General features: G+C 44.3%; 1 protein-coding gene across 9 annotated transcripts in view; it reads left to right on the forward strand.

Moving 5' to 3' along the window:
• Window positions 1-258: 258 nt before the first annotated feature.
• The window catches only part of DNM1 (dynamin 1), a gene marked incomplete at its 3' end in the record, with an annotated part of 65,819 nt that continues 38,778 nt past the window's right edge, over window positions 259-27,299 (forward strand). For all 9 annotated transcript variants that reach the window (XM_082294991.1, XM_082294992.1, XM_082294993.1 and 6 more), the window contains exons 1-6: window positions 259-493; window positions 23,817-23,890; window positions 25,069-25,218; window positions 25,599-25,802; window positions 26,320-26,418; window positions 27,099-27,259. In XM_082294991.1, the coding sequence (XP_082151117.1) occupies window positions 333-493; window positions 23,817-23,890; window positions 25,069-25,218; window positions 25,599-25,802; window positions 26,320-26,418; window positions 27,099-27,259 (849 nt within the window). In that variant the 5' untranslated portion in view covers window positions 259-332. The remainder of the gene's footprint in view (window positions 494-23,816; window positions 23,891-25,068; window positions 25,219-25,598; window positions 25,803-26,319; window positions 26,419-27,098; window positions 27,260-27,299) is intronic.

The following is a 27,299-nucleotide window of genomic DNA, read 5'->3' on the forward strand; positions in this document are numbered from 1 at the left end:
CCGAGACAGCCTGGACTGCTCTGGTTTTGGGGAGCGAGCCCCGTTGCCAGGTCTCTGGGAACAGACACCGGTGCCATCCCTATCCCGGCCCCTCGCAGCCGCCGGACTACATCTCCCAGGATGTAGCGCGGCGCCGGTACCTTTAACGCCCCCTGGCGGCAGCACGGGGCGCTTCACAGGCGCGGCGGGCGGGCTGAGGCGAGCGGAGCCCGGGCGGCGTCGAGCGGGGCGAGGGGCGCGGGCTGGAGCCGCTGCCCACCGGCCCCAGAGCCGGGGAGGGCTGCGGGGAGGGTTAGTGCGAGCTCGCCTGTGCGAGGAGCCGCGCCGCAACCATGGGGAACCGCGGGATGGAGGATCTCATCCCGCTGGTCAACCGGCTGCAGGACGCCTTCGCCGCCATCGGGCAGAACGCCAACCTCGACCTGCCGCAGATCGCCGTGGTGGGGGGGCAGAGCGCCGGCAAGAGCTCCGTGCTGGAGAATTTCGTCGGGAGGTGAGCGGGGGGTGTCCCCGGGGGGCGCGGGCAGAGCTGCCGCATGGCCAGCGCCGTGCGGGGGCAGCGCCGCGGGGTCCGCGGGCAGCGCGGTGTGGGAGCAGCGCGGGCAGAGCCGCTCCGCACGGGCAGCGCGGTGCGGGGACGAGCTCAGGGACAGCGCGGGCAGAGCCGCTGCACGGACAGCGCGGTGCGGGCACTTGGAGCGCGGTGCGAGGACAGCGCTCCGCTCGCAGCCACTCGGCTCGGCGAGTGTGTGGTGCGCGGGCAGCGCTGCAGGACGCCCGGGCGCTGCGGTGCAGGGGTACGGGGAGGCGCGGGAGGGAGGGAGGGAGTGAGGAAGGGAGGGCTCTCCGCCTGGGGGCATTCCGCAGCGGGGTCCCCGCCACTGCCGCACCTTGGCGGCCGGTGGGAGCCCCCCCTTGTCTTGGCTGTTACATAACGCAGGGGGCTGAAGTGGCTGTGGGGACCGGCTCCATCCATCCCCTGCTCGGTGTGGGACCGCGGGGCTCAGAGATGGATGTTGTCGCTGCGGGGGGGTGATGCGGAGGGTGTTTAAGTTTAATCTGCTTCATCCCCCTCCCCCAGCCCAGGCTCGTTGTCCTCCATAGCGGATGCCATGTCAGGAGCTGCAGGGAGGCTATAGGAAGGACGGGGTTATAGCTCTCCTATATGCTCAAATCCCCGGGTGCTACCATTTTGTGACAGGCAATATACTGGTGTCTTCCCTTCATGTGACCTTCGCATTCATCATCTGCAACTTGAGTAAATTGCAGACCGCGCTGCCTGAATATCTCCTTCAGCGCAGACACACAACACCTGGGGAGGGAGGGTTGTTCCTCACCTTGTTCCTGGCCCTGTTAATTAATTGCATTAAGTTATATACGGGTTTTAGTTATCAAGGTGTCTTTTTATGCTGTGAGGAGCACGCAGGTTTCTGGTGACTTGCCTTAAAAGCAGTGACTGCTGATACCTGGTCAGATGCTTGCGTGGGCTCTTCTCTTTCAGCGAACAACATCTATTGGATCTTGTTCCCTCACCCCCACTTTTTCTTTTAAGCTGTTTGCTGTTGGATGGCTTATAAAGCTTTTCCACTGTCAGAAGGGTCTGTGGTGTGGATTAATTGCTTGTTTAGCTGCAAGTAGCCCCAAATTCTGGACCTCTTCAAGGGTATCTTTGAGCAGTGAATGCAGGGTGTGCTGTGTACTAGGAGGAAGGCACAGGGATTGTATCTGGTACAAAGAAAGCATGGTCAAAACAAAAATTTTTCTTCTTTGCTGTAGATTCAAAGAGTTTTGGAAAAATAAGAGTACAAAATTTAAAGAGTTTGGGATCTTTTCTAGCTAACTTCCAAAGGTTCATGCAGTGTATCCCCCAGAGATGGTGGGATCATGCCAATGGAAGGACATTGCAGAGACACGTTTTACTGAGCCTCTGTTGCAGTGCGCGGTTCTCAGGTCATAGTCCAGGATCCACTTGTTTGTCTGTAGTCACAGAAAATTCCTGCCCCCCAAGTGAAAAACTTGTTGGACTTTTGTAGCTTTCTAAGAAGGGGAAAATGGATTCTGAAATCTGTGAGCAAAATGGGTTCACCTGTTGGCTCTGCTGTTTTCATGCTTTCTAAGTACTGGCAGTCAAACCTCGTAAATCTTTTTTAGAGGATCTGTGCAGGCAGTGCTGCAGTGGTGTCGTAGATAATGTAGGGCTGCTGGACCAGAGGAGGGTTTGTTGAAGGAAGGACAGTTGGTGTATTGGGGTACACTGCTCCTCTCCTTTACATCAACCACACAAGGGGATTTACTAATCCTTGGTGCATCTCCACTGGCACCAATTTAAAACTGGGGATTTTATCTGCTTGATGGAAAATATATGAATTCAATGGTTTTCTGTCTCTTTCTGATGACTCCTGTCACAGGAGAACTTGTGACCTCATTGTGTCCCATCAGCTGTCTCTCTAGCAGCAAGTTGTAGTGCTGTGGCTTTTAGAAAATGAAATAATGAAGGGTCCCCTGAGCAGGAGCTGAGAGCTGTCCGTAGAAAAGCATTTAGAGGAAATAATTGGAGGGGAAATGGAAGATGTCCGTGTGAAGAGGTCTTTCTCCATTTGATACCCTTGAGTGCTGGCTAGTTTAGAGACTGGTAACTTGAGACCTCTTACCCTAGAATGTATGTGTATATGCTGCAAACCCCAATCCTGTTAAAGTAGTGTTGGGGACCTGCTGTAATGTACAGTCTCTTTCCGTTCTGTGTGGGTATTGGAAGCCATGATAAGGAGCTATGGAAATAGTACCCAGAATAAGCATGGCTCCACAGTGTAATTGTGGTAGGAGCTGTTTTCTTGTCTGAACAGTCATAAGAAGAAATTATGTGTAGACCTAATGTGTACAAATACAATTACTGCTGTAGTGTGGACATGACATATGTCACTGCTCCAGCTTGATACCAGGATGGTGGTGCAGCTATTGCTCAGCAGCTGCTCTCTGCACAGTGAATGTGAGCGCTGATGAGTTTCTCTCTGAGTGGATGGAAATCTGTGCGAGAACAAATGCTGATGTGCTTCGTACTGGCTGATGAGCATGATGCAGGCACTTCAGCAGAGGGTCTGGAGGCCCTGCCAGGGCTGGTTTCCCTGCTTGGGACCTGCAGGGCTCCTTTCAAATTGTCATCAAGTCATGTTTCCGTAACAGGACAGCACACTTGCCCCCTGCCAGACCTGTGTTGTGGCCATGCAGGGCTTCAGTCCAGGGCTGCTGCAGGTATCTTGCAGTAACACCGAGTCCCACACATGCTGGAAATGGCCAAGCAGGGAAGAATGATGCTGCCTGCAATCAGTGTTTAGTTATGTGTCTTACCAAACCAATTTTTTTTTTCCTTCTGAATGTGATGGCTTACTAGTTGCTGCTAATTGCTTTTTCAGTGACACTCTGCTGTTAACAGATTATCCAACAGTGCAGAGCTTGTATTTATAATACCAGATGTCAGTGTGGCTGCTCTGTGTGCTTTTGCTGCTGGAGTCTCAGCATGGTGACTCGGATACCGGCTGGTGGTGATAAAATCACTGAAGAAACGAGAAGCCATGTAGAAGCCAGACAGGTGACACATCTCTCCACAGACTGGTTTATCCTGGGCCCCAGAACTGGAAGGAAGGTTAATTGGTTGAGCTCCAGGCATTTCCTGTTGGTGTGGTTATAGGCTTGTAGGATAACTCAGGTTGGAAGGGACCTTAGGGAGCATTTAGTTTGTTCTTAAGGTGTTGTTACTTCCCTGCTGGCTCCGTTTCTAAATAAATAGGTCTTGGAGCAGGCACCTGTACCAGCAAAATTGGTCTGAAGAAAAGAACAAAGCATGTGGTATGTGCTAATTTGATTTGAGAGCCCAAATGACTGAGGAGGTTGTACAAGACAGCCCACTAGGCTGTTTGTATAATCATCCATGTTCATGCCGCTCTTCCTTTGCCATGTAAAAATAACAAATATGTTTTCTTTAAATCCTATGATCTCAGAGCACTGTTACACAAATCTTTGGATTTGTGGGAGTATTACTGTTATCTGTGCTTTACGAACAGGAAAACTAAAAGCACTGGGCTGTGTTCAGCTGGCTCCCTGAATGTCCGTGCCTTGTGGTGGTGGTGGTGTCTGATCCAAGGCAGGGTGCTGCTCAGCCCTGCTGGGACAGCTGCATTGCTCTTCGTGGGGAAAACAAGGCACCTCTGACTTCTCCAGAACAGATGGTTTCAGGGGGCTGCTGAGGAGGCAGTGACTAAGGGCTGGGAACAGGGGGTGGAAGGACTTGAATGGAGATGAAACCATCTTGTTTATGATCAAGGGACCTAAGCAGTGCCAAAGTTGTGGGAAGTGAATCAGTGTTTACTTGACCCCAGACCTGAGCTGGAATCTGGTACCCCACAAGCATCCTCTCTTGGGAACTGTGCACGCAAAATAGGGGTACTTAGCAGTCTGTCACCAGGCTCTGATGGTATATGCTGAATTCCCTGATGTTCATGTGTTGCCTGGAAGGAATCAGGAGACAGGTGTGGGCCCAAACTCAACCATGTTGGGCTAACCTTGCCTCTTCTAACACACTGAAATTTCCACTTAGGTAAAAGAGCGGGGAAAATGCAGCACTGCAGTGCCTGTGGCAGTGGAAAGGCTAAATACTCATTAGGCATAGCTGCAGTAATTGCTATGACAAAGTCAGGCACGGGCCTGGCAGCAAGCGTCTCTTTGCCTTTCTTTGTCCCGTACCGGTGATGCAAAGCTAGATCCTGAAGCTGCAGGGTTTAGTTTGGCTTCAGGTATAACTTTGAGGAGCAACTTAATACCTTCCACAGCCATTTAGAGATAAATACACCCCCAAGATATGATGAGGGAATGCCTTCCTTGATAACACATACTTTGCTTTGTTACGGAAAACTTCCCCAGCAAAATACCTGCAGAGGCCAACAGCAGTATTTAGTAATTATGTAGAAGTGAAGGATCTTAAAGGGGTGCATAAAGAGATCGAGATACTTGGCCTGTTACTGCAGGAAAACTGTTTTGTTGATGATCTTTGTACTTTTAAGTTGCTCAGGCTTCTGCTGCAGTATGTGCCTTGCAAGCTTGAGCGTTGAGGACTGAGTGTTCAAATCTTAGTAAAAGTCATAGCTACACTATGTATAGATTGGGAATGTCTGTTGTAGTGGGCAATGCTGAGCATCATTGCAGTACTTCAGGAGCAGATTTAAATTTAAGCAAGAAGATACATTCATGGCATGTGCTTTGGCCACAAAAGAGGTTCTTAAGTGCGATTCTTCTAAATTTTTGAGGGTTCTGATTTGAGATGTGTGCTGTCAGAGAGATGATTAATTGCAAGTCATGGGCCCTTAATTGTTATGTGATAAATACATCTGTGAGCCAGTAAAATCCTGTTGTGTATTTGCACCTTAAAAACATAGGCACTGCTTGTGAACTGACTTATTTAGGGTTGCAGTGGATGGTGCAAGAGCCAGGAGTAGGATTCTGCTGCTTAGAGAAATAAATTATGGTCAGATAAGGCCTTCAAATGGCAGCCAGTCTTTGGTCTCTAGTGAAGAAAATACCTATTTTTGTCTTGGATTAATTGTGGAAGGAAAAAAATATGGAGCATTGGGGGAAATGGGTAATGTGTTACAGCAGACCCCAAGATAAAATAATTTGACTTAAGAGAGATCTGTAGAACTCTGAGCAAACACTTGTGGAAGGAGGAATGCTAGAAGGAGATACATGATTAAGTTAAAACATAACATAACATAACATGGATGGCTGTGAGGGAAAAACCTGTGAATCTCAGTGTTTGTAGATGCAGCAGCAGTGTCTGCCTGTGTTTGTTCTCTGTCAGCTTGTTTTAATCCTATAGGGTTTGGCTCAAGTAAGTAAAAGTCTAATATTTTTTCTACTTCCTGCAGCAGTTACATGTTCTCTGCAGATCTTGCTGTCTGTATCTTTCAGCTTAACTCTTTAGTGATGATCTTGTGCTTCTGGTAACTGCCCACTAGCCTTATATTCTCTGGAAGAAGAGATCTTTATGGCATGTCTCAGATCATATCAGAACTTACCCATGGAAAGGAAACCAGCTGTATCTCCAGTGGGGAACCTGATGCTCAGTGTTGTGCAAGTTGGTGTTTGGACCTACTGGTGTGTAAAAATGACACATTTCCTTGTCATTGCTAGAATTCATCACCTGATAGCTGGCAGATCAGGGATGCTGCATTTCCTTGTGTGGACCCCTCCTTGTTAGTATGATAATCCTCAAGTTGAGAGTCTTAGAACATCTTGAGTTTTTTTGATAAGTCCTTACTGTACTTTGAGACAAGTAAATGTTGTGAAATTTTTTGTGTGTTTGCTCAGTAAACAGGATGCAGTGATACAAGGCTGTAAAGAGGGAACAGAACCAGTGGGGAAAGGAGTCAAAAGTTCCCTAAAGCTAAACTGTCAGCTGCTACTGTTTTTCAAAACTTGATGTGCTTATTACACAGTCAAAAAACCTAAATAAAACCAGGCAAAGCAAAGATGACCTACTGTTTTTAAAGGGTACTGATTGTTTTCAATACCTATCTGGGAATGCCAAGCCAAGTCCTTGACCCTGACTTTTACAGATACTCAGCAGGCAGAATCCTGCTAGACTTAAATAAAAGGAATGGGAGTCTGTCTGCAACACCTCCTATCTGAGGCGACTTCTGAAAATGTTATTCTAAGGCAGGAAGTTAATCCCCTTCCTGATCTGGCGAATTCCCGAATGTCCCTATTTTTGTACTTCAGGTTTGAGTCTGTCTGTACAAGTGTGAGTAAAAATTGTGAATAAGGATTTTTAAGATGGATCTTTTTGAGGAGAAATGGAAGTGGCTTACAACTTAGCAGAAGTTAATCAAGAAAACAGTTCTTGCTGTGTTTTAGCTACTGGGGTGAAACTTATTATGATGCCTTGAGCAGTGAGTTTATTGGACAAGAGCAAACCCATGTGTGCCCCACCCATGTGAGCCAGTACTTAGTTTTTTGTTTTAGGCGGTGCATTTGAGTGGCAAAACCAGAAGAGTTAGTGAAGGGGTGGCAGGCAGTCATCTGGAAACGTATGGTGTTCAGCCTGTGTGCTCAGTGTAAAATTGGTTCTGAGGTGGCATCTGTGAAAGGAGATTTACTGACAATATGTGGTGTAAACCTACTTCCTTGATATGCCACTAAAAAAAACCACCCAAAAAACTTTGAGTATAATACTTTTTTCCTTCTTGGACTCACAGATCTGGAACCGTATGAGTCAGAGTACTGCTAGTTGGGAGGAGAGATGAAACTAAATCTGGTCCAGCCCCCCCCCCCCCCCCCCCCTTCCCCCGCCCAAACCCAGAAATCTAGTCATGCATGATGGGAAAAATAGCTTACTAGTGGGACAATTTCTCATTCTACTTGAAATTTTCTCTTCCTGGTCTCCAACCTGGTTTTGCACATTCTGGTAGAGAGTGGAATCTCATGGTTAAAGAATATTGTCTCTGATTACAGGCAAGTGGACATGTGGTAGAATTCTGTTCCTTGCTCTGAAGCTAAATTCTTAGCGATGAATTTTTTTACCTTTTTCTCCATCCTTAAAGGAGAGGCTGTTGGTGTCTCTCATGTCATGTAGGTGTATATCATTAGTGGACACTTGAAATAGCACATAAACTGTTTTTCTTAACAATAAATGAAAACTCTAAAGATGGCACTCCAGTGTCTGTCTGAGCCCTTGCAAAGGTCTGCCTTCTCTGTAGAAGTGCTGTGCCAAGAAATGTAGTTCTTCATGCAGGTTGATTTGCTCAGTATTTTGCAGGTTCCTTAGGTCTGCTCTGCTGAGGTTGGGTCTGGTGCAGCCACCTTTGGCTGCTGGCATAGATCAGGTGCAGGATTTGAGGAGTGAGTGTGTTCTTAGAAAACTCTTGGAGATGAGAGGCTGCCCTAGATGGCCTGGTAGCACTTGATTTTTTGAGCATGGTCTTTCAGGGCAGGGATGTATAGCACAGCCCTAAAGAGGAATGAGCCCAGGGTTTTGTACCTAGAGACTTTCAGCACTTGGATGTTCTGGTCAGGTTTGGAGGTGGTCAGCCTGCAAGCAGGACTGGTTCTGAAAAACTGCAAAAAGTTATTTCTCTTAATTTAAATTTGTCTGTGAGCCTTCTAAAGTACACATCCTGCCTATTTTGGGGTGACTTGATGGAGTTTGGTAATGCAGACTGGATGTGTTACTCAGAACTAACTACTATAGATACTGGGGTAGCTGGGAAGAGAGAGCTGAGAACATTTCAGTGTTTACTGATGAGCAGGCAAGACTGCATCAAAACGCTGTGACAGGAAACTGAGGGCACAATTTAATGTTAGATGTTTAAACAATTATTCCAGGTGACCCACTGATACTTTGTACTTAGGTCCAGCTTTGTTTTCAAAGTCCTATTAGTGAATATTTTAATAACAGTTGACTATAAAGTGGCTCCATAGTTTTCTTAAGCTGTCTTATGTAGGTGGGCAGACAGGACAATTAAGTTGCTGGTGTTTGCTTCCTTTGTGACCTTCAGGTTTGTCACAGCTCTGAGCCTGGTGCTGACTGTAGTAGATAACTGCTTTGCTTTCCTGCAAGACACAATACAGGAAGAATGAGCCCTGAGTCTGAAATCTTAACAGTGTCTCTGTTTTCTCCAGAGCATCTGACATGGCAAATTTTGGCAGACCCAGCCATGACCAAATGGAAGTGACATGGTCCCTGGTTAGTAGCTTATTGCAATTCAGCATAACATGCTTTTGGAAGCTTCTTGGAAGCAGACGTTATGCAAGCTCCTCAAGCTGTGTCTTGCTGACTGGAAGCAAACTTGCCAGCTTCTGCCATTTTTCTGCAAGTCTTGTGACTTGTGTGGCTTTTCTTAGAGCCCTGGCCACAGCAACTGAGCTAACAGAAGAGCAGTGTAGCTTTTGTATTGAAAACAGCAATTTCCAGCATGGAGGTTTGAGGGTATTTTTTTTCTCCAAAAGATGCTGTTTCCCTAAATGCTTCTGGAGACAAGTATAAAGAATCCCAAAACTTCTAAAACCTGCACTGTCATCTCTTCCCTTCCTAAAAATCAGGGCTTACTCTCAAAACTATAAGCTCTGCTAAAATACTTGTGTTGCAGTTGCAATGAACAATAAATGAGGTTTGGAATAAACCCAGTACCTCACTTGTGACGGAAATGGGAGTTGAACTGGAGTCTCTGGGGCTGAAAATACTATTTTAATAATGTATTGCCTCAACAGTCTCCTTTAACTCTCCCTTTCCTGTTTCTTGTGGCTTTAGGCTGCATTGTTGCAGCCCTGTGGAAGGGTGAAGAGTTAATACAACCATAACAGATGTGAGAAGTGCTCAGCTCCTGCCTGACTGCTCTGACTGTCATTTTGGGGCTGGGAAACACTCTCGCTGCAAGAGTGGCCGGTGTAGTATATGTGATGCTAAGAGAGGACACAGCCAGTGTTAAGCTGATACTGCTGTGGATTTTGGCTGCAAAGCTGGGCAGTGTTGCTGGAATGCTGTCTAAAAGCTGATCATTAATTGCAGCTGTATTTCAGAGTGGTTTTTCAGCTGCATTCAGACCCGTTCTCATATCAATAGGCAGAAGTCTACAGAGATGCTGAGCAGTCAGTTCTCAACATCTGCAAATGTTTTCACAGCACAGCTAACTTACCCTGGAGAGCACTAGGACAAACTACAATTTTTCCCTTTTTTTAAAAAATTGAGAATGGAGATCCAGGGGTGGGGGAGGTGGTGCTGAATTTGTTAGAACAAGGAAAGAGATACCTAAAGGCAAAAATCTTGAAGTCTTTGTTCAGTTCCTCCTCTTTGTTTTCCTGCCAGTCTTACGTGTGTAAAGACAGAGTAAGTTACGTAGGATCTGGCTCAGGACTCTGACAAATTAACAGGCTGTTTCAGCCCCGAGAGCTCTTCCTCATCCAAGTAGTTACAAACTTCTAAAAATGGGGCTTATAATGACTGTCCATTTGCCACCTGCCTTGCAGCACAGGAACAATTCCCTGTCAGCAGGGAAATATATCTGATGACCTCTTAGTTCAGAATTAAGTCAATAAACAACAAAGCTCTAGTCCTCACAGGTTTTATGCTGAATTTAGCCTCACTGACTTTTTTATGATTTACTCTGAGCTTACACTGCTCTGGGTCAGGATGGGACCCCTCGATTCTAATACATGTTAGGTTTTCTCTCTTTCTGACTGCTGTGATCTCTTGTGTAATCTCTGGCTATTTCTTAAGCTGATTGTGCTTTTACTTTTAATAGAAGTTCCTCTATGAATAGCTGGGAATTGCCTGAGCATGGTGATGGCCTTGAGAGGAGATCTGTCGCAGTGGGGTTAAAGCTGCGGGTAAGGAGGAGGTTGGTATGTTCTGAAATGCAGAATACCCTCAGGGATTGGTGCATGACATGTGTCACACTGCAGAGCTGATGCTGCAGCTCCAGTACTGAAGCTCAGGTCACCTCTTCTACATCGTGCAGCTCACAGCAGAGATCCCAGCAACAAACTTCTTCCCATTGGGCTTTGCTACTTTGATTTGTTCCTGTTCCTAAGAATTACTCTGTTTATGCATATTCATGCAAGATGTGTTTGTTATCTCAGGCCTGCAAACTACCAGGCACCTCAAACTCATTTTGGAGAAAGAGGTCCATTTCCTGAATGAATTTGTATAGACTATTGAAGGAATTCTATTTAAAGAATGCTTACTGCAAAAGAATAAGTCAGGTACTGCATTAGCACTTGGTATTTTGCCAACTTCTGCTCGGACAAAGTTGAACTCACACTGGATACCTGGAGGGGCAAAAGCAGATGTCTTAGAAATCAGTGTGTTAGTTTAAACAAGTGGAGTGGAGATACAAGGGGGAGAAATTTAGTTGAACCCTTTACTTGTGGAAAATAAGGAAAGGAGTGGAAGGCTGTAAGACTGTGGTCTGTCCAAGTCACTATGCCACAGTTTTTCTATGGATTCAGAATGCCCACTGATAAGGCAACACCTTTTTTGATCTTCCTCTTTTTTTTTGTTGAATTAAGCCCAGCCTTTTTGTCACCTCCCATGGTCGCTGCCCCAATTTGATTAGAGCAAAATGTTCCTTGTGGCATCAGAAGTGCTGTTCCAGTGGTTGATCAAAAGCACTTTGGCAGGCACATTGGAACCAGACAGGAGGTCAGAGCTCATCTCTTCTGGGACTATTGATCCAATTTTTGTTCTGGTATAGCCTGAAATGGAGATGTCTTGTGTGGTTTCTTAAGTAGAGTTTAATGCTTCTGACTTTGCTCTGCACTAGAGGTGTTTGCAATCAGTCTGCTGGGTCTTCTTCAAGGGCTCAAGGGGCAGTGCCTCTGTACCATGTTCCCAGCCTGGGTTGATCCTAATTATATCTGGAGCCGCAGAGGTGCAGTGCGTAGCAAGGAATGTGGCACTGTTCCTGCATACTTCTTCAGGCAGAGCAGAGATGTAAATTGGCATCTTAAATTCCCTCTGCAGGACAGCCAGGCACTGTGAACAGTTTGGTCAGGATGCCTGAATGCAGCATAACTCTGTTACCCCATGGAATTCTGTCCTTCCTGCCTGGCCTGTTGGAAGGGAAGCAGGCTACCTCCCCATCCACAACACACTCTGCCTCTTACCACTGACCTGAGATAAACTATCCGGGTACATGCATTCAGCTTTATAAACCCACCACCTATGTGTGGCCACAAACAGCACATCATGGCTTGTTGAGGTACCATCCTTCCTCATGCCGGTTCTGTTTAGCTTTGTATCTGTGGGCTCATCAAAGGGACTTTCCCTTTTCCAATGAACTCTTTCAGCTGTATGTACCCTTTAAGGAATTCGGGCTCTGGGCAGCCTGTCTCCTTTTCTAGCACACGGTGTCTGGAAGTAGAGGAAGTGTCATGCTGCAGTGATGAAATGTGCCTCCAGCTACATTTGTTCTTCTCTTGGGTCTTGCAGTAAATACCAGGACTCCAGAGGTGTAGTTTTGACAAGAAATCCAAGATTATACTTAGCCCAAGTATTTGATATCTTTGAATTTGCTGTTGTATGTGGTTTCCTTCTCTGAAGGAGAGAAGGACAAAAAGGGGGATAATCCCCTTTTTTATCCAGAGTGTCCATGCGATGAGTAGTGTGAATATTAGTTACTGCTGCACAGTATAATGGTGTCTTAGAACACAGGAGAGCCTCTACTGCTGAGCAGCCTTTAGTCTGGACTCAGCTGCGTCCTGGCTCCAGAGATTAAGACACTGGTGGTGGGAAATAGCAAGGTCAGCCTGCTGCTTGTCGGTCTTAACATCCATTAATCCTGGGGTGTTACTGTGGCTGTGTTTTCCCATCAGCCATCCCTGTCCCAGAGTTTTAGTGTACAGCTTGTCCTTTTGTTTTCTCACAGCTCAAGTTGCAGGTGCTGAACAGGTCATGTTTTTCAAGGCTGCAGCCTTTCTGTTACAGTAGAGCCAGGGGTTGTCGGTGGATTTGTTTGTGCCAAAGCAGAGCAGCATTGCTGTGGTGTTATGACAGATAAGTGCGGCTTGAAAAAGAGACAAAGATGCTGGGTCATGGGTTTACCTTTCTGGCCTTAAGAAAACCTGTTTCTTCACTACTGTCATAGGGACTGAACTAATTTGATGCTCTGGGGTGTTGCTGCTGCTTGGTATTTTCTTCTTGGAGACTGTCTGGAAATTACAGGGAGATTCTGCGATTGCACAGAAATTTTTGCCAGCGTATATATGCTTTTGAAGTAGCAAGAGGAAAACTTGCTTTTGTGCTGTGATGGTGAAACTTAAATCAGGCAGACATAAAGGTCTGGTTTACAGTTTCTGGGGTGGAGAACACATCGGGCAGTGCAATATTTCTGGTGTGGGTTTGTTTTTTTTTTTTTTCACATGAGTAAAACCATCCTTGTTTCCTTTCTCCTGGGATTGTAATTCTTGAAATCAAAACTGCATTTTCCATGAATGTGTAATCCTTACTGCCACATCCATTGAGGATACACCAGGCTTATTCTCTTGAGTTCCTGATATTGTCATGCAGAATCAGTGCTGTATTATTCTTTACCGTGAATATCCCAAGGCAGCAAACAAAATCCAGGACTTCATTTTCTATTACTCAGAAAATCCTAGAGGAAGCTGCACAGCAGCAGTGCTGCAATTTTCCGCTCTCTCCAGACTCTGCTTCCCCAGCTCTGCAGCCTAGAGTCAATGCGGCATTTGCTATAACGGGCAGTGACTTTTTGAGATCAGGCAGTGCACTCTAGGCTGTACCACTCTCTAAATAATTCTCTGCAGTAAAATGCAGAGCTCCAAACAAGAAAATGCCTTTACAGTTTTTTATCTGCAGAAACACAGAGTAAATTGGCTCACAAGTGCACGTGAGGTGCTGGAGTGTTCTGTTTTGATTTCCCATCTGTGTTCTACGTCCTTGCGTATTCTGGACTAACCCATCTGCAGGAAGATAGCAGGGAGGGAGCTAGCAGATAACCCTCAAAATGGAGGAGGGGAAGAATATTCCTGATTAATTATCTCACAGCAGAGATGAACTGAAGCAAATGACATTTTGGATGAGGTGGTCGGGTTTGCATGCTTGGAGTGCCTCTTGTTTCTCCTCCAAACTCTTGACCTATAGCTGTAGATACTTGGTTAAAACCTCAGCAGCTTGGGGCTGATGCCCACCAGTGAGGGATGCAAGAGCTGTGTGGATATCAAACTCATTTGTTTCTATGGAAACAGTGGATTTCACCATGTTTTAGGGAAGTGGGAGGGGAATTATCCCCCCCCCCGGCCTCGTTCTGGCTCTCAGATTGGATTGGTTGCTGTACAACAATTGTAGAGCAGCAGCCCATGAAGGGATTATCTATCAGTCAGTGATCACAATTAGGGAGAGAAGCACGTGGCTCCAATCTGCTCCCATTGCAGGATTCCCAGGGTCACAGCCCTCCATGGCACTTGAAAGCAAAGTTTAACCTTGGTTGCTCGTAGCCCCAAAGGAGGGCTGCATTACAGTGCAGGCAGCTGCACCCAGACTCCTCAGTTGGGATGGCTGAGGGAATGAGCTGTGCTTGTGCCTCACCACACCTTTTAGGTAAGAGCTGAAAACTATTTGTGGTGTCTACAAGGTCTGGAGGAAGCTGAGATCTTTCAGACAGGCTTCAAGTGATTGCTTGCTGATGAAATTACTGTACTTCCAGTTCGTTGTACTGCTCTCAGAAAGTCCCAGCACTTGAAGCGCTGTGACTGGAGATGATGATTTTGAGACCTTTTTTTCAAAAATGAAAGGTAACAACAAAGGAAACAAGGTTGTTTCCTTCGTGAAACAACAGAAAGAATCAAAGCATGGACATCAACCTCAGGTTCAAATAAGAGGCGTTTTTACTAAACCCCATACATTCCTAGCGGTCTGTAGAACTGAATCTCTTCAAACAGGCCTGGTGCCCTTGTGCAAGATCCCAGTGCTGATCCTTCTGAAGGAGTTAACCAACACCTCTGTATTTCAGGCTCTAGCACTGACTGAGAGGGAGAGCTTGGATTTCTAGATAGAAAGAAAGCAGACCATGGAAAACTGACGGAAAGGGTAATGCCTGTGTGTGCTTGAACCTTTTCCCAAGGTACTCCCTTGTTTCCTACAAATGTAGGACAGGACCTATGTAACTGTCTCTAATGGGGAGAAATTCTTTTTGCTCAGCTTCTGTCTCCCCTTACTGTATATAGGGACTTCCTATATTCCATGTTATATAAACTGAGTTCAGGATGAAGGGCAGCTTCTAGCAGAAATTCTTGCTTTATGCTTTGTAGTACAGCCAGTAAATCAATTGGATGGGATAAACCTGGTTATGGATTTGCAGAGGTGCATCAGAAGAACGCAGCAGCATCTCTGCCTTACTTTCAGGTCATCTAAAAATATGTATATAGACCTTGAAAGTCAGGCCAGATCCTGCTGTAAGGTCTACCAAGCATAAAGCTGGGGTGTGCTGGCTTCTTTGGAATTACTGTAGACATACAGCAGCAGAAATGCCTTGGGGCAAACTCTTCGCTATGTCAGTTTAGTCTGCAGGCTGGCAGGCCCTCAGGCTCTACAGCTCTGTAGTTGTGCATCTGATTAACTGGTGCACAGTGGCTCCAGAACAGCCATGACTTGGCATGATGCACACAGCTGTCTTCCAGATTTTGATCTGTCCTGAAGCTAGTGGAGTGTGAAACAGAAAAATCAGCCCAAAGGATTCAAATGAAAATAAACAATAGCAAAACTTATCTTATCCCACTGCTTCCAACAACCTGTATAGAGGTGTGTGCTGGAGAGGGGCTGAGATGCAGAGAAAGGAGATGTGGAAAAAGTGAATGAGAGAGGCACCAACTGCCATGGATGGCTCCTGGGAATCAGTCTGTGCAGTGAGAGATAAGCCAGAAAGCAGAATTTAGTGCACTTGAGGAGGGGTGGGAGAGAGAGCTGTTTCCAGGTGAGTGTTCATATAAAAATTGCTATGGGCTTTCCTTCTGGCTTTAGCAGTGTTAAGGAAGGTGCTGCAGGCAGAAGTCTGAACAGCCCCTGCAGCTGAAGTATCGGTGATGTGAGAGAATATTGTCCAGGGTGTCCCCTCTCATTTTCTGAGCCCCCTCAGCCCGCACTTGACTCAACAAACACATTCTGAGTGGGAAAGACACATTTTTGATTAACACTTCTGATGTTCAAGGCATGTGGGCCCTCCCAGAGACACAAGAGCACATGAATATGACAATGCCTTCCAGTAACAAAAATCTTTGTCCTGTTCTGTAGGAAGGATCTGGACACTACCAAAAATTACCCAGACAACAGTACTGGTCACTGTCACCTCTGTGTGTGTAGATCAGTGGCCAGGAATTGTGTTGTGTCCCAGGGTGAGGAGACAAGCTGATGATGAAATGGCTGAGATGGAAGCTTGAAATTCAACTTCTGTCTCTTCATGGCACGTCATTTACCCCAAATGTCAGTGAAACAAACCTCACCATTATGCCTGTCCACAAGGAACTGGATTTGATTTGTCAAACTCATTGTGTAGGCTTTCAAACAGCCAAGCATGCAGCTTTCTATGGAGGTGGATTCTCTTGGAGGGGGCAGTCTCCTGAAAGGTTTCTTGTCTTTTCAGCAGAGCCTGTGGTGTGGGGTCACTGTGGTTTTTGAAATGTTTTGCAATAAATGTAGGTTTCAGCTGTGGCTTTATTGAGTTTATATATTAACTCTATATAAATACACTATATTTTTCTTATTTTGAAGGAAGTGAGAGCAAAGTGTGGGAAAAAGATGCAGGAGATCTCCAGAACACGTCACATCCTGGTCAGTGGTAAAAAGGGCATAGGAAACCCAGCAAAGACAATTCTTGTGATGAGAATCATGTCAGTTCTGGAGCAGGATGTGATGTGAACATGTAATACTGCTATTGCTACACTTACTTATTACACTGAATTAACATAGTTGCTGTCCTTTCATGTTTGAAGACCTCAGTGCCTCAGTCTGCACAAAACTTTGGGCAGAACATCCCTGCTGGGCCCTGTGCTGGTATTGGGTGCAATTTTGCACCCAATAGAGCAACCAATTTTGCACCCAATAGGAATAGAGCAACTTGAGGCAGATTGGGAAAAGGTGCCAACTTCAGAAGTTACTTTCTACTTCATTCTCTACTCTCTCTGACTCGTGTTTGTGAATTATCCAGTATTATGTTGTAAATGTGTCCAGCTTATACTGGCACTTGTGTTTTGCCCTGCTTGGGCAGCACCTGTGAATTTTCTAGGACGGTCTTTGGGAACTCAACTTAAGCACAGCAAAGTCCCACACTTAAGAGGCTCCTTGGCCCTTTTGCTTCCTGACCTGGGGAGCTGTACTGGGGAGAAGTGGCCAGGTATTAGAGAGGCTGTCTGAGGGCCAGAACAATTTAACAAAGCAATTATAAGTGTTCCAAGACAGTACAATAGTGTTAACCTCCCTCTACACTATTGTAAATAGGAACTCAAGGTACAAGGCAGTGGGAAGCTTTCTCTTCAATTTTTTTGTTTCTCCTAACATGTATATTATGATGACACTCATGAACTATTGCCTGTCTTTATTTTTCACAATTGTTTTCTTGAATAATGAATCGTTGTGCACAATAATATCGCCAGTATACTGGAAAATTGTGTACTTACAATAGATCTTTATTTTCTATATGTATCCATTGTGTGACCAGTACCAATTGCATCCTAAGAAGTTACATTATACTGAGTGCTTATGGAATTGCTCTTGTTCACTGTGGCTCAGGACTAGGCACACTTGTGCTGTGGTGATTGGCTGATAAACAATGCACATCCTCTGGCTTAAAGTTATCTAAAGGTGCTAACTTTAATGGAAAAAATCATGGCCTAACTAGGAACAAGACTAACCACATGATTATGAATCTGTATGGCTTGTGTACAAGTTCACATCATGCAGTATGAAAGGAATATGAGAGCTGAGGGCAGAGAAAAACAAACTAGCAGGTTGATGTATGTTTTTTTTCATAATGCACCTGTTTTTAATGCTTGCTGTTGCTCTTGGCCTGTCCAGCTTTTTTTAGTTGAGAAGTGCTTTGACTCAGGCACAAGAAGAGCTCACAGAGTCAACCAAGTTAGCAGGAAACTCTGAATCTGCAATGCATCCCTTTTGGCAACCTGCTGGGTGGCAGAGGAAAGAACAAATTTGTCCTCGTTCTTGCCCCACACCTGAGTTATGGAATTGCTTGCGAATGTACTTGCATGTTGCTTGAAGGATCAGAGCACCAGGAAGGTGCTCCAAGGGCAGTTCTACATCCTCTTCCTTCTAGTAGAACTACATGATGTCTGTTGTGAAGGCGCACCAGGAGTGACCAAGAAGTACAAAGCTCCTCCTGTTTCTCAGGTGTTTGTTTTAGGAGTCAATATGATTAATAGTAAATATTTTTAGTGTGTGGTTAATGTTCCCCATAGGGGTCAGCCTGTGTGCTAAGGATTCATTTTGATGTGCTGAAGTAAGAGCATGTTTGAAAGTACAAGTGCTGTGAGATGAAGCGCTGTTCAGATAAATGTATAAGCTGTCCATAGAATGCAGCTTTTATGAAGATGTGAATGTTGCTGATGGGCGCAGTAATCAGAAGAATCATACATCAAAGGTACCAATACCCCTAGATTGGCTTGTAAAGCACTGTGCCATCGTGAGCTAGGGAGGAACTACTGATCTGGGTGTGTGAGAATGGTGAATGATAAATTATAAGCCTTGACAGATGAAAATAGTTTGAAGCTTAAGCAGGAGCAGGTCTGAACTGTGTAACCAGCCAGTAAAATCCATAGGGACAGAACTGTATTTCTTGTGGTATATTGGCACAGTGCTTTGGGCAGTGCATTTCTGATTGAATGCTGTCCTCAGGCACCATCAGAACACCGGAAGTTACAAATACTCAAATTAAAATACAAACAGCCATGTGAAATCATGGAGGCTGTGTGAATTTTAATTTTCTGAAACTAATATAATCCAAACTGGGGATTAATCACATCTGTTAACGCACTATTTGTCTATAGATGTATAATAGGAAATCAAATTAAAATTAAATGATCAGATGCTGGTGTTCCCTTCTATTCTTTGCAACTAGTTTTATGTCTTCATAAACTGCTGTTTGGGCTCTTTAATTGAGGCTTTACGTTCTCTAGTGCATTCTAATTCAAGAATCTCACAATTCTGGCAAACAATTGACTGCAACAATGCTGTGTTGGTTTGTCTAGACTAGGCCTAGATTTGTATTTCAGAGCCCTCTACAAACAGCTTTCCGAGCCTTCCAGCTTCTCTGGAGACAGGGAAAGCAAGCATTTGGTCTCTCTTCCATGTAGAACAAGAGACCGTACCACGGGCTCTGTTCTGGTTTTGACTGCTGAAGAGCTCTGTTGCAACTTCAGTGAAGACAATAATCATGCATGAAAAAGCTTTGACTCAAAGTCCTTTCAAAAATACAGATTGCCAGTGGATGGAGAAGGTGCAAAACTTGAATTTGGTGGAAAGAGGGAATAAATGATGCTCATATTTGCAGTAGAAGGGAATCCATGGAGAAGCAATTGCAGCCTGAGCTGATGTGTGGGGATGCCATCAGTATGTTCTTGCCCTTCCTTGTTAAGAAATTGTGGTTATCACTTCTGATATCATGGCTACAGGGTCATAAAGAGGTTTGCGAATACCAGACTGCTGGAATGAAACAGCATTGTAAACGTTACAGGAATCTCTAAGCCTTAGAGCACAAACCTAAAGCAGTGAGCTGACACTTCTGGCAAAGCATGAAGGGACAGACTGGCTCCTGCAATCACTCGTCTTGTGCTTATCGGGATTGAGAGCATTTATTCTAGCAAAGCTGGTGGACCAGGCACAACATGCCCGTAGCAATCACTGAGATGCTCTAAGACTTGCTCCTCCTCCAGAGATCTCTGTATCTCATTTAACAGGAAAACATCAGATCAAGTGTTTGACCAAAGGAGTAAACAAGTATTCTTTGGTCCAACAAACTGTGTATGTGTGGACACAAATGTACCTCTACTGCAGCAAACTAGCTCATCTCAGTTTCTTTTAATGGAGACAGTCACATTTTCTTCAGTGTAGCAACAGTGAATAAACACAAGAAACATGTCTGAAGGTTTCAGTGTGTGCCTCTTCAGGTACTCCCAAGCTTTCCATATGGGTATCTGTCCTACTTTTTTTGATTGCATCTATCTTTGCTTCCCTTTCCATATAATATATGTTGAATTATACAAGCAGTTTGTCAATCTCCTTTGTTTTATGAATAGTCTGGGCAAAGTGTCTTTGGTTGATGATACTTTTAACTTCTAATTGTCTGTACTGTGCAAGTCATTAAATGAATTCTAAAACTTGTTTATAGAGTAAAGGTGGTTTTTGTCACCAATAGCCACTAATAACCTTTTTGTTCTGTCAGATTCTAACTTACCTAATGCATGAAGGCTCTTTGTATATAGTGTCTGGCTTTAGTTAAAAACTTCAAACAAACAAACCAACAAAACAAGGAAACCCCAATTCCCAGTGCCCTGATTATAAATGTATTGTTGCATGACATCAAAATTGTATTAATGTGTTTCCAAGGTGTTTGGATTTTGTTTCAGTGTTGCTCTACAGTAACTGCTAGATTGGTTCCCTTCCCTTCAATATGTTTTATACTGTGTTACTAATGCAGCTTTCAGCCCAAATCTGCACTCTCATGCAGCTCTGCATACGAAAATAGAAATAAGACTGGAAGGGATGCTGTGATTGGGCTTGCCCGAGGTAGCTAGAACTGTGTAAACACTTCAGAACTGAGCAATGCAAAATAGAACAATAAATGCCCTTTCAGGTCACTTTCCTGCCTGAACTCTTTCAGCTTGAGACCTGTCAAGATTTGCATCTTTGGTTCTTTTTTGTCATCTTGGTTTAGAAGAGATCTATCACTGGTCTGACCAAGAATTTACCTACCTCAATATCCTCTCTCTGAGAGTTGTTAATAAAAAAATGAGTGTAAAATACATAGAAATAAGTCTTCCAATAAATGATGTTTTGGGAAATGTAGTTATCTGAGCCTAGTTTTCCAACTCTGCTAAAATGCTTGGAATTGCATTGCTAGAACCAATACCTTAATCTTTTGATTCAGAATTTTGAGTCAATAGCTAAGAAAGCTACAAGCAAATTAAGTATTTATATTCCCTGAATACAGCTCTGTCTGTTTTAGCTGCTACTTTGTATATTTTCTAGATGAAGCCTAGCCTTGAGAAGTGGCAGTGTTGTGCTTTAAAGCACCGGAAATCAAATGTTGTTATGCACTTCTGTGTGTTACAAACAAAGCAACAGAAAAAGAACATCCCAGTTCTTAAGATAAAAAGTGAAGGAGGAAAACAGGGGGTTGGTGCCCTCAACCTGAATAACGTATTTCAGGCACAGTCATGTATAGTGATGTATGCAATGAGGTTCTGGTGTCATGCTGGAGGCTGCCTTGTCTCAGCACTCAAAGCCTTTATAACATTTTATCTCTGAAGACTTATTCCATCTTTCTTTTTCCCCCCTCAGCCTTGCTCTTTTACATCTCCCCTGCTGGAAGTGAATAAGCCAGTTTAACTCCTCTGCTCTTGCCTGCCTAGGTCACCTGGCACGTGGTGGTTTTTACCTGGTGTGTTGTCTTCCTGATTCTGACTTGGTGTCATCACTTTGGGCTGCTCTTTCTGGAGCAATAGCTGTGTGTGTGTAGCTCTTCCTCCAGGCTCTGAAGCGAGCTCAGACTGTACTGGGCATGTTGTCTGTGCCACACGTGCTCTGTGGTTGTAGTTTATTTGCAGCAGCAGTTTGTGCCCCCTGCAAGAGGGCAGGCAGGGCTCTCTCTCCTCCTGCTCCTTGGCACTCAGCCAGCTCGAGTTTACTAATCCCTACTTTTTATTTTCTATGATTTGAAAGGCTTAGCTGGAGCAGGAGGAGGAAGAAGTTTTTCCAACAGACTGCAGAGAGAAAAGAAATGAAGAATAGGAAATAACATGGCTAAAATGGGATGATACTGCATAAGTTGTAGGTTTTATTAATAAAGCTTTTTGGCTGTAACTCCTGATAGGAGTCAAGTATACAGAAGGCTTGAAAGTTGAACTGCATGTACCTCTCAGTAGTTTGTGGGTATGAACACACATTCATTTTCTGATACTAGGGATCAGATTTGCATGCATTTTCACTCAGAACTAGAGTACCACTAAAGATTGTTGGTTTAGGTGACAAGATTTGGCTTATGGATTTGTTGTCTTGTCCTCTAGACGACTTGGTGGTTTTTGCTTGGAATAGCAGAGCTACTTGAGTTAACACAATAAACTGAATAATTTTTTAATAATGCTGGAACCCAATGCTGTAGGTTTTCTGTCTATCTTTGTCTTGAGATTTTTTTTTTTCTTAGTAACTATGATAAGGACAGTAGAGAAATCAGGATATTAAGCAAAGCAGAAGGATTCAGGAAAACATAGTCCAGCATGAATAGGATCTTGCTTCCTGTTGATTTCATGCTTATAAATGCAAGTGGTCCTTTTTCTACAGTAAAGCAAGATTTGATACTGCAAATTGGAAACCAATAACTAGAGGACTGTTTCGGTGTGCTGGAAAGGGAATCTGTAGTAATAGGATTCCTTTTTCTCAGGTACAAGTTCAAAATAATTCAGTGGATCTTAAATGGATTTGTTATGCTAAAAACTGATGCAAGGATAGGACTTTTCCACATATCGACCACAGACATCTATAGGAATGGAGCTGAGATAGCAGAAAACTGTTAGAATGGCTCAGTGTCTTAAAGATTCCGGGGTTAATCCCACTGGAATGGAAAAACTAGAGCTGTATGATTTGAAAAACAAATGAAAGGCAATCCCCAGTTAACTCTTTATAATTCTGGAAAGTCTAAAATAATGAGAATGAGTTTCAGTCTAATTTTAACTGGTCAAGTTGTACCAGAGGTTCCATTATTCCTGACATAGTAATTAACAGGTGATATTTTTGAGATGTTAGAGGATGTACGGTGCCTCCTTACACTCATTTGACTTGAACCTGCTCTCCAGTTTTTGATATTACCAAGTTATTCTGACATCCCCGCAGATGGAGAATTACTTTTATAACTGAGGAAATGGAAATACAGAGAAGCAGAATAACTTGCATAGGGTTACGTAGGAAATGAGTGGCCAAACCAGGAGTGAGAGCTGCTCAAGGCCTTGTCTGGTGTGTCAAAACAGAAACTCATTTCTCATATTCATGGACTTCGTCAGTGTTAAGTTCATGCAGGGTTAAGAGGAAGATCGCAAAGTGGAGAGCTCTGGATTTCTCATTCAGCAGTTAATAGTTACTCCTGAATTAGCAAAATTATTCCTTGCCACAGCTATGAAGGGAAGGAGGATTGTCTGCCAGAACCCTGCCAATGTAGGCAGGGCTTCTTTCAACAGAGAAAACTATATTCATGCTGTAGGAAACATATTTTGAAGTGATGCTTCTCCCAGTAGGCAAGGAAGCAATTGATTATATTTTTAGAACTGCTCAGTGGCTCCTGAAGAGCCACATGAACAGCCAAGTACTAGAAAACCAGGCCACAAACTAGCAAGGTCATCAGCAAATGCAGTGGACACGCCTAGCTTTGGATTGGAAAAAAGGAAAAGCAGAGGAGAACTGGTGGGCTGTGGCTGCTAAGCCAGCATTTGGAGAATGTTGGTGAAAGGCTGCTTTCCCTTGAAATTACTTGAAGTACACAAAAATTCAGGATTCATGTAAATACAGAAGGAAACTACTGCTTTTGCCTTAGCAATACTGATATCTTGAGTAGTTATAGCTGGGAGAGACCCTGTTTGGAGACAAGCCTTTGGCTGCTGGTTATTTTCTCAGTTGTATCACGTGGTGTTTGCACACTGGGACAATGTGGTGTCTTCTCAAGCCCCAAGTGCAGGGTGTGAGTGAATTTGTGTAATTGTTTTTGTCAAAAGGAGGCACGCTAGTTTTTTGGCTCTGCTTCAACTTCTCTTTCTGATGGAAGCACAGACAGCTGTATTAAATGGGCTTGTTAACTTGGAACTTCAGCTGAAGGAGCTGTGCTGTCACAGACATGGTTAGAGGGACTGTGCTGTGAGTATAAACTACTTCAGAACAAGCTCTTGCCCTTCTCAAGGAGAAGCACTTTGTGTTAATGCCTTAAACTTCTTTGTGCTCGTGGCTGGGACTCTCTCTTAGAACCCATATATACTTATATAAGCAGAAAAGCTGTGAAAAGGGAAGGAAACAATCACTCACTCATCCAAAACTTCCTGTTTCATTTCAGGGACTTTCTGCCACGTGGATCTGGCATCGTAACCAGGCGCCCACTGGTCCTGCAGCTGGTAAATGCCAGCACAGGTATGTGAGCTCCCTTCCCCTGTGTGTCCAGCTGGACTGCTGTGTTAGTCAGGAAGGTATTATTTGATCAGTGGCACTGCTCACTAGAGAAAAGAAATAAGAATCTTCCTCAGGAAAAAACACCTGCAGCCTTTTTGCCTGTTTAACATGTGATGCATTAAGTGTCCAGAAGCAAAATGCTTCTTAATGTTTTGTTTTGGTTTTAATTTATTATTCAAGGCTCCATGCACACACATCATAATTTTCCTTTGCCTATGCCGCTGTGACTCTCATGAGTAGGTAAGACCTAAAAGCCAGATGATCCTGCTGAAAATGTAGTGGATTAAGGGGGTGAGATAATGTACGAAAATCCAGTGTGAGAACAGTGGGGTCTGTAGAAGAAAGATCTGAGAGTTCTGTGGCTGGTCTTTTGGGCAGTTCACTGGTTTTGCTACTTACTTGTAGGATATTTTAATTACCCCTTAATTTATGTCAAGATCTCATCTAGGAGTTGACAAGTGAATGTTTCAAGGTACTCTTCCTGTGCTTGATAGATAGGTTCACCTGACAAAAATTTTATGTACAGTAAGAAGACAATTTAACTTTTAGGTGGCTTTAAAATTGGAACAGAGGGTTCTTGTAGTGGTTAACCTGTTCAAGGACTGATACAAAAAGTCTCAACCACCAGCCAATTCAAAACCATGTCAAGAGATGATTTGGGGTTTTTTTTCCTCTCAAGATTTGGAGTCTGTTCTCATAAGTAGTGAGACTGTTGTTTACACCCAGCACTTTAATACAGAGGTACTCCGAGTCCTGGGTACCACGGTACCTCCCAGTGTAGCTGGGGAAGCCACAGCTGCCACAGGCAGGTGCATGCAAAGTTTGGTAAGTATCAACAGGGAATGTCCTGGATTATTACTTGGCTGAAGACAAGTGAGGATGCCAGCTCTGCTGAGACAGAAGCTGGGCTGTGAAGATGCTGGGCTCAACTGAACTATCTCAGATGTTGACCACATAAATATGACTGCAGTAACTTCTGTTCCAACCTGCAGACTCTGTCAGGAAAGGCCCTTGCCAGACTTAATCCCTTCAGTTGTGTTTTGTTGTGTTGTGCTTCAGGATGTGATGCTTTCATCACACTTTTGAGTGTTTCTCTGATTTCGGTGACTATTTCTGGCTCTCTGCTTCTGTTTAAATAGAATATGGTGAGTTCCTCCACTGCAAAGGAAAGAAGTTCACTGATTTTGAGGAGGTCCGTTTGGAGATTGAGGCTGAAACAGATCGTGTTACTGGCTCCAACAAAGGGATTTCCCCTGTGCCCATCAATCTCCGAGTCTACTCTCCCCATGGTGAGTCCTAGTGCAGTGGGACCAACTCTTCTAGAAGGCTCTCCAGCCCATTATGAACTGGAAACAAAGTACTGTCGTCTTTTCCCCTTCAGTATAGCATTTGTGGAAGGACTTTGAGGGCACAGTTTTCCTGATCAGTGTGAAAACAAGTGATTTAAAGGGAAGGGTGATGAGATCATTGGCAATCACACTAGAAACAACCTGCAACTAGTTCTTACTGAGCAGTAACAAGAAGGGAATAGAAAGCTCTGTGTGCTTTTGTGTGTGCATCTCTTAACCCCTGTGATATATTGGAGTCACTTTAACTACAGGTGATACTTAGGACCAGAACATTCCTACCTTAACAATCCCTTATGCTAACTCCTGTGTCCTGTGTCTAGTCCTGAACCTGACCTTGGTGGATCTGCCGGGTATGACAAAAGTCCCTGTAGGGGATCAGCCCCCTGACATCGAGTTCCAGATCCGAGACATGCTCATGCAGTTTGTCACCAAAGAGAACTGCCTCATCTTGGCAGTATCCCCAGCCAACTCTGATTTGGCCAATTCTGATGCCCTGAAGATCGCAAAGGAGGTGGATCCTCAAGGTAAATGTCTCCTAATTTATCCTGGCATTACTAGACAATGGCCTGCTTTTCCTTTGGCTGTGATTAGCACAGTAGCTGTGGCTCGTGTCTGTTGTCTTGGGATGCATCTTTGCCAACAAGCATTCTTGTGAGAGGTATTAGTGAGTATTAACAGTTGCAGTAGTAGAAATTTTGCTACTCCCTTTTCCTTCATTTGTCTAAGCCCCATTTCTGAAGAGTTGAAGAATTTCATTTCCTTTAATCATCTGCGTTTGGCCTAGAAAGAGCTAGGAAAATATGCTCTAAAATCCTTTTCTGCTGTGGCATAGCTTGTGCATTCAGCAGGATACAACTGAGAACTGGTCTTGATTTTTGTCTGTTTTGCTCTTGTGGCCTCTTGTACGTGATGGGAGCCGTAATGTGTGAGTTTAAGAGCCCTTGAGTAGCTAAGTTGGGCAATCTGTAACCTCTGTGAACAGAAGAAAATAATACATGAGTTGTTTGCTTGATCAAGTATGTTTGTGGTTTTTTTCCGTAGGCCAACGCACCATTGGGGTCATCACTAAGCTGGATCTTATGGATGAAGGAACTGATGCACGAGATGTGTTAGAAAACAAATTGCTTCCCCTCCGTAGGGGTATGTTTCCTCATGCTTTGTCCATGATCTCCTTCCTCTGTTTTCCCTTTGTGAGGTGTCCTGCCCTCATCCTCTTCCTCCAGTGCATCCCCTTCCTGTAACATCTCTTACAACTTGTGGTTAAGCCATCTCTGTTCCAAGCTAAAACTGAGAAAAGTTGGGGAACCGGGCTCAGTCATGCTGTTTAACAGGAACTTTTTAGGTATTTATACCTTGATATGTAGTCCTAGCAGAAACACAACTTTATGCTCTTATCTTTACTTTCTTTTCAATAAGGCAAGCTGTGAAAGATGTCTAAAACACCCCTCTTGCTGCTATAGTAAAGAGATTAAATAATTCTGGGCTGTGGTACATGGCTGTGGCCATGGCAAAAGTACCTGTGCTAAGGACTTATAACAGGAGAGTCTGAAATAAATGAGACTGGAGTGTGCTTTGTGTTTGGGGAGCAGTAATAAATAAGCTAATTCTCTGTTCCATACCCATTTTTGTCCTGCACGCCAAAATGTCAGAACCTGGGCCATTCAAGGAAATTCTAATTTTAAACTCTTCCAATTGCCCCTAATAATGTGTTGCCACTAGAATTCCCCTTTTGTAATGCTGCTGGCTGAGTAACTTCCTTCTCAAGTCTGAGTCTCATTTACATCTTTGCAACCATCTGATCTCTAACCCCACTCTCACAGGTTACATTGGTGTGGTCAACAGAAGTCAGAAGGACATAGATGGCAAGAAGGACATTCAGGCAGCTCTGGCTGCAGAGAGAAAGTTTTTTCTCTCCCACCCAGCCTACAGACACATGGCTGATCGCATGGGAACCCCCTTTCTGCAGAAAGTACTGAACCAGGTACTGTCCACAGTGAAGAGCTGCTGCCCTTGGTGTCGTT

Source organism: Coloeus monedula (assembly GCF_965178545.1).
Source record: "Coloeus monedula genome assembly, chromosome: 21".
Taxonomy (NCBI): domain Eukaryota; kingdom Metazoa; phylum Chordata; class Aves; order Passeriformes; family Corvidae; genus Coloeus; species Coloeus monedula.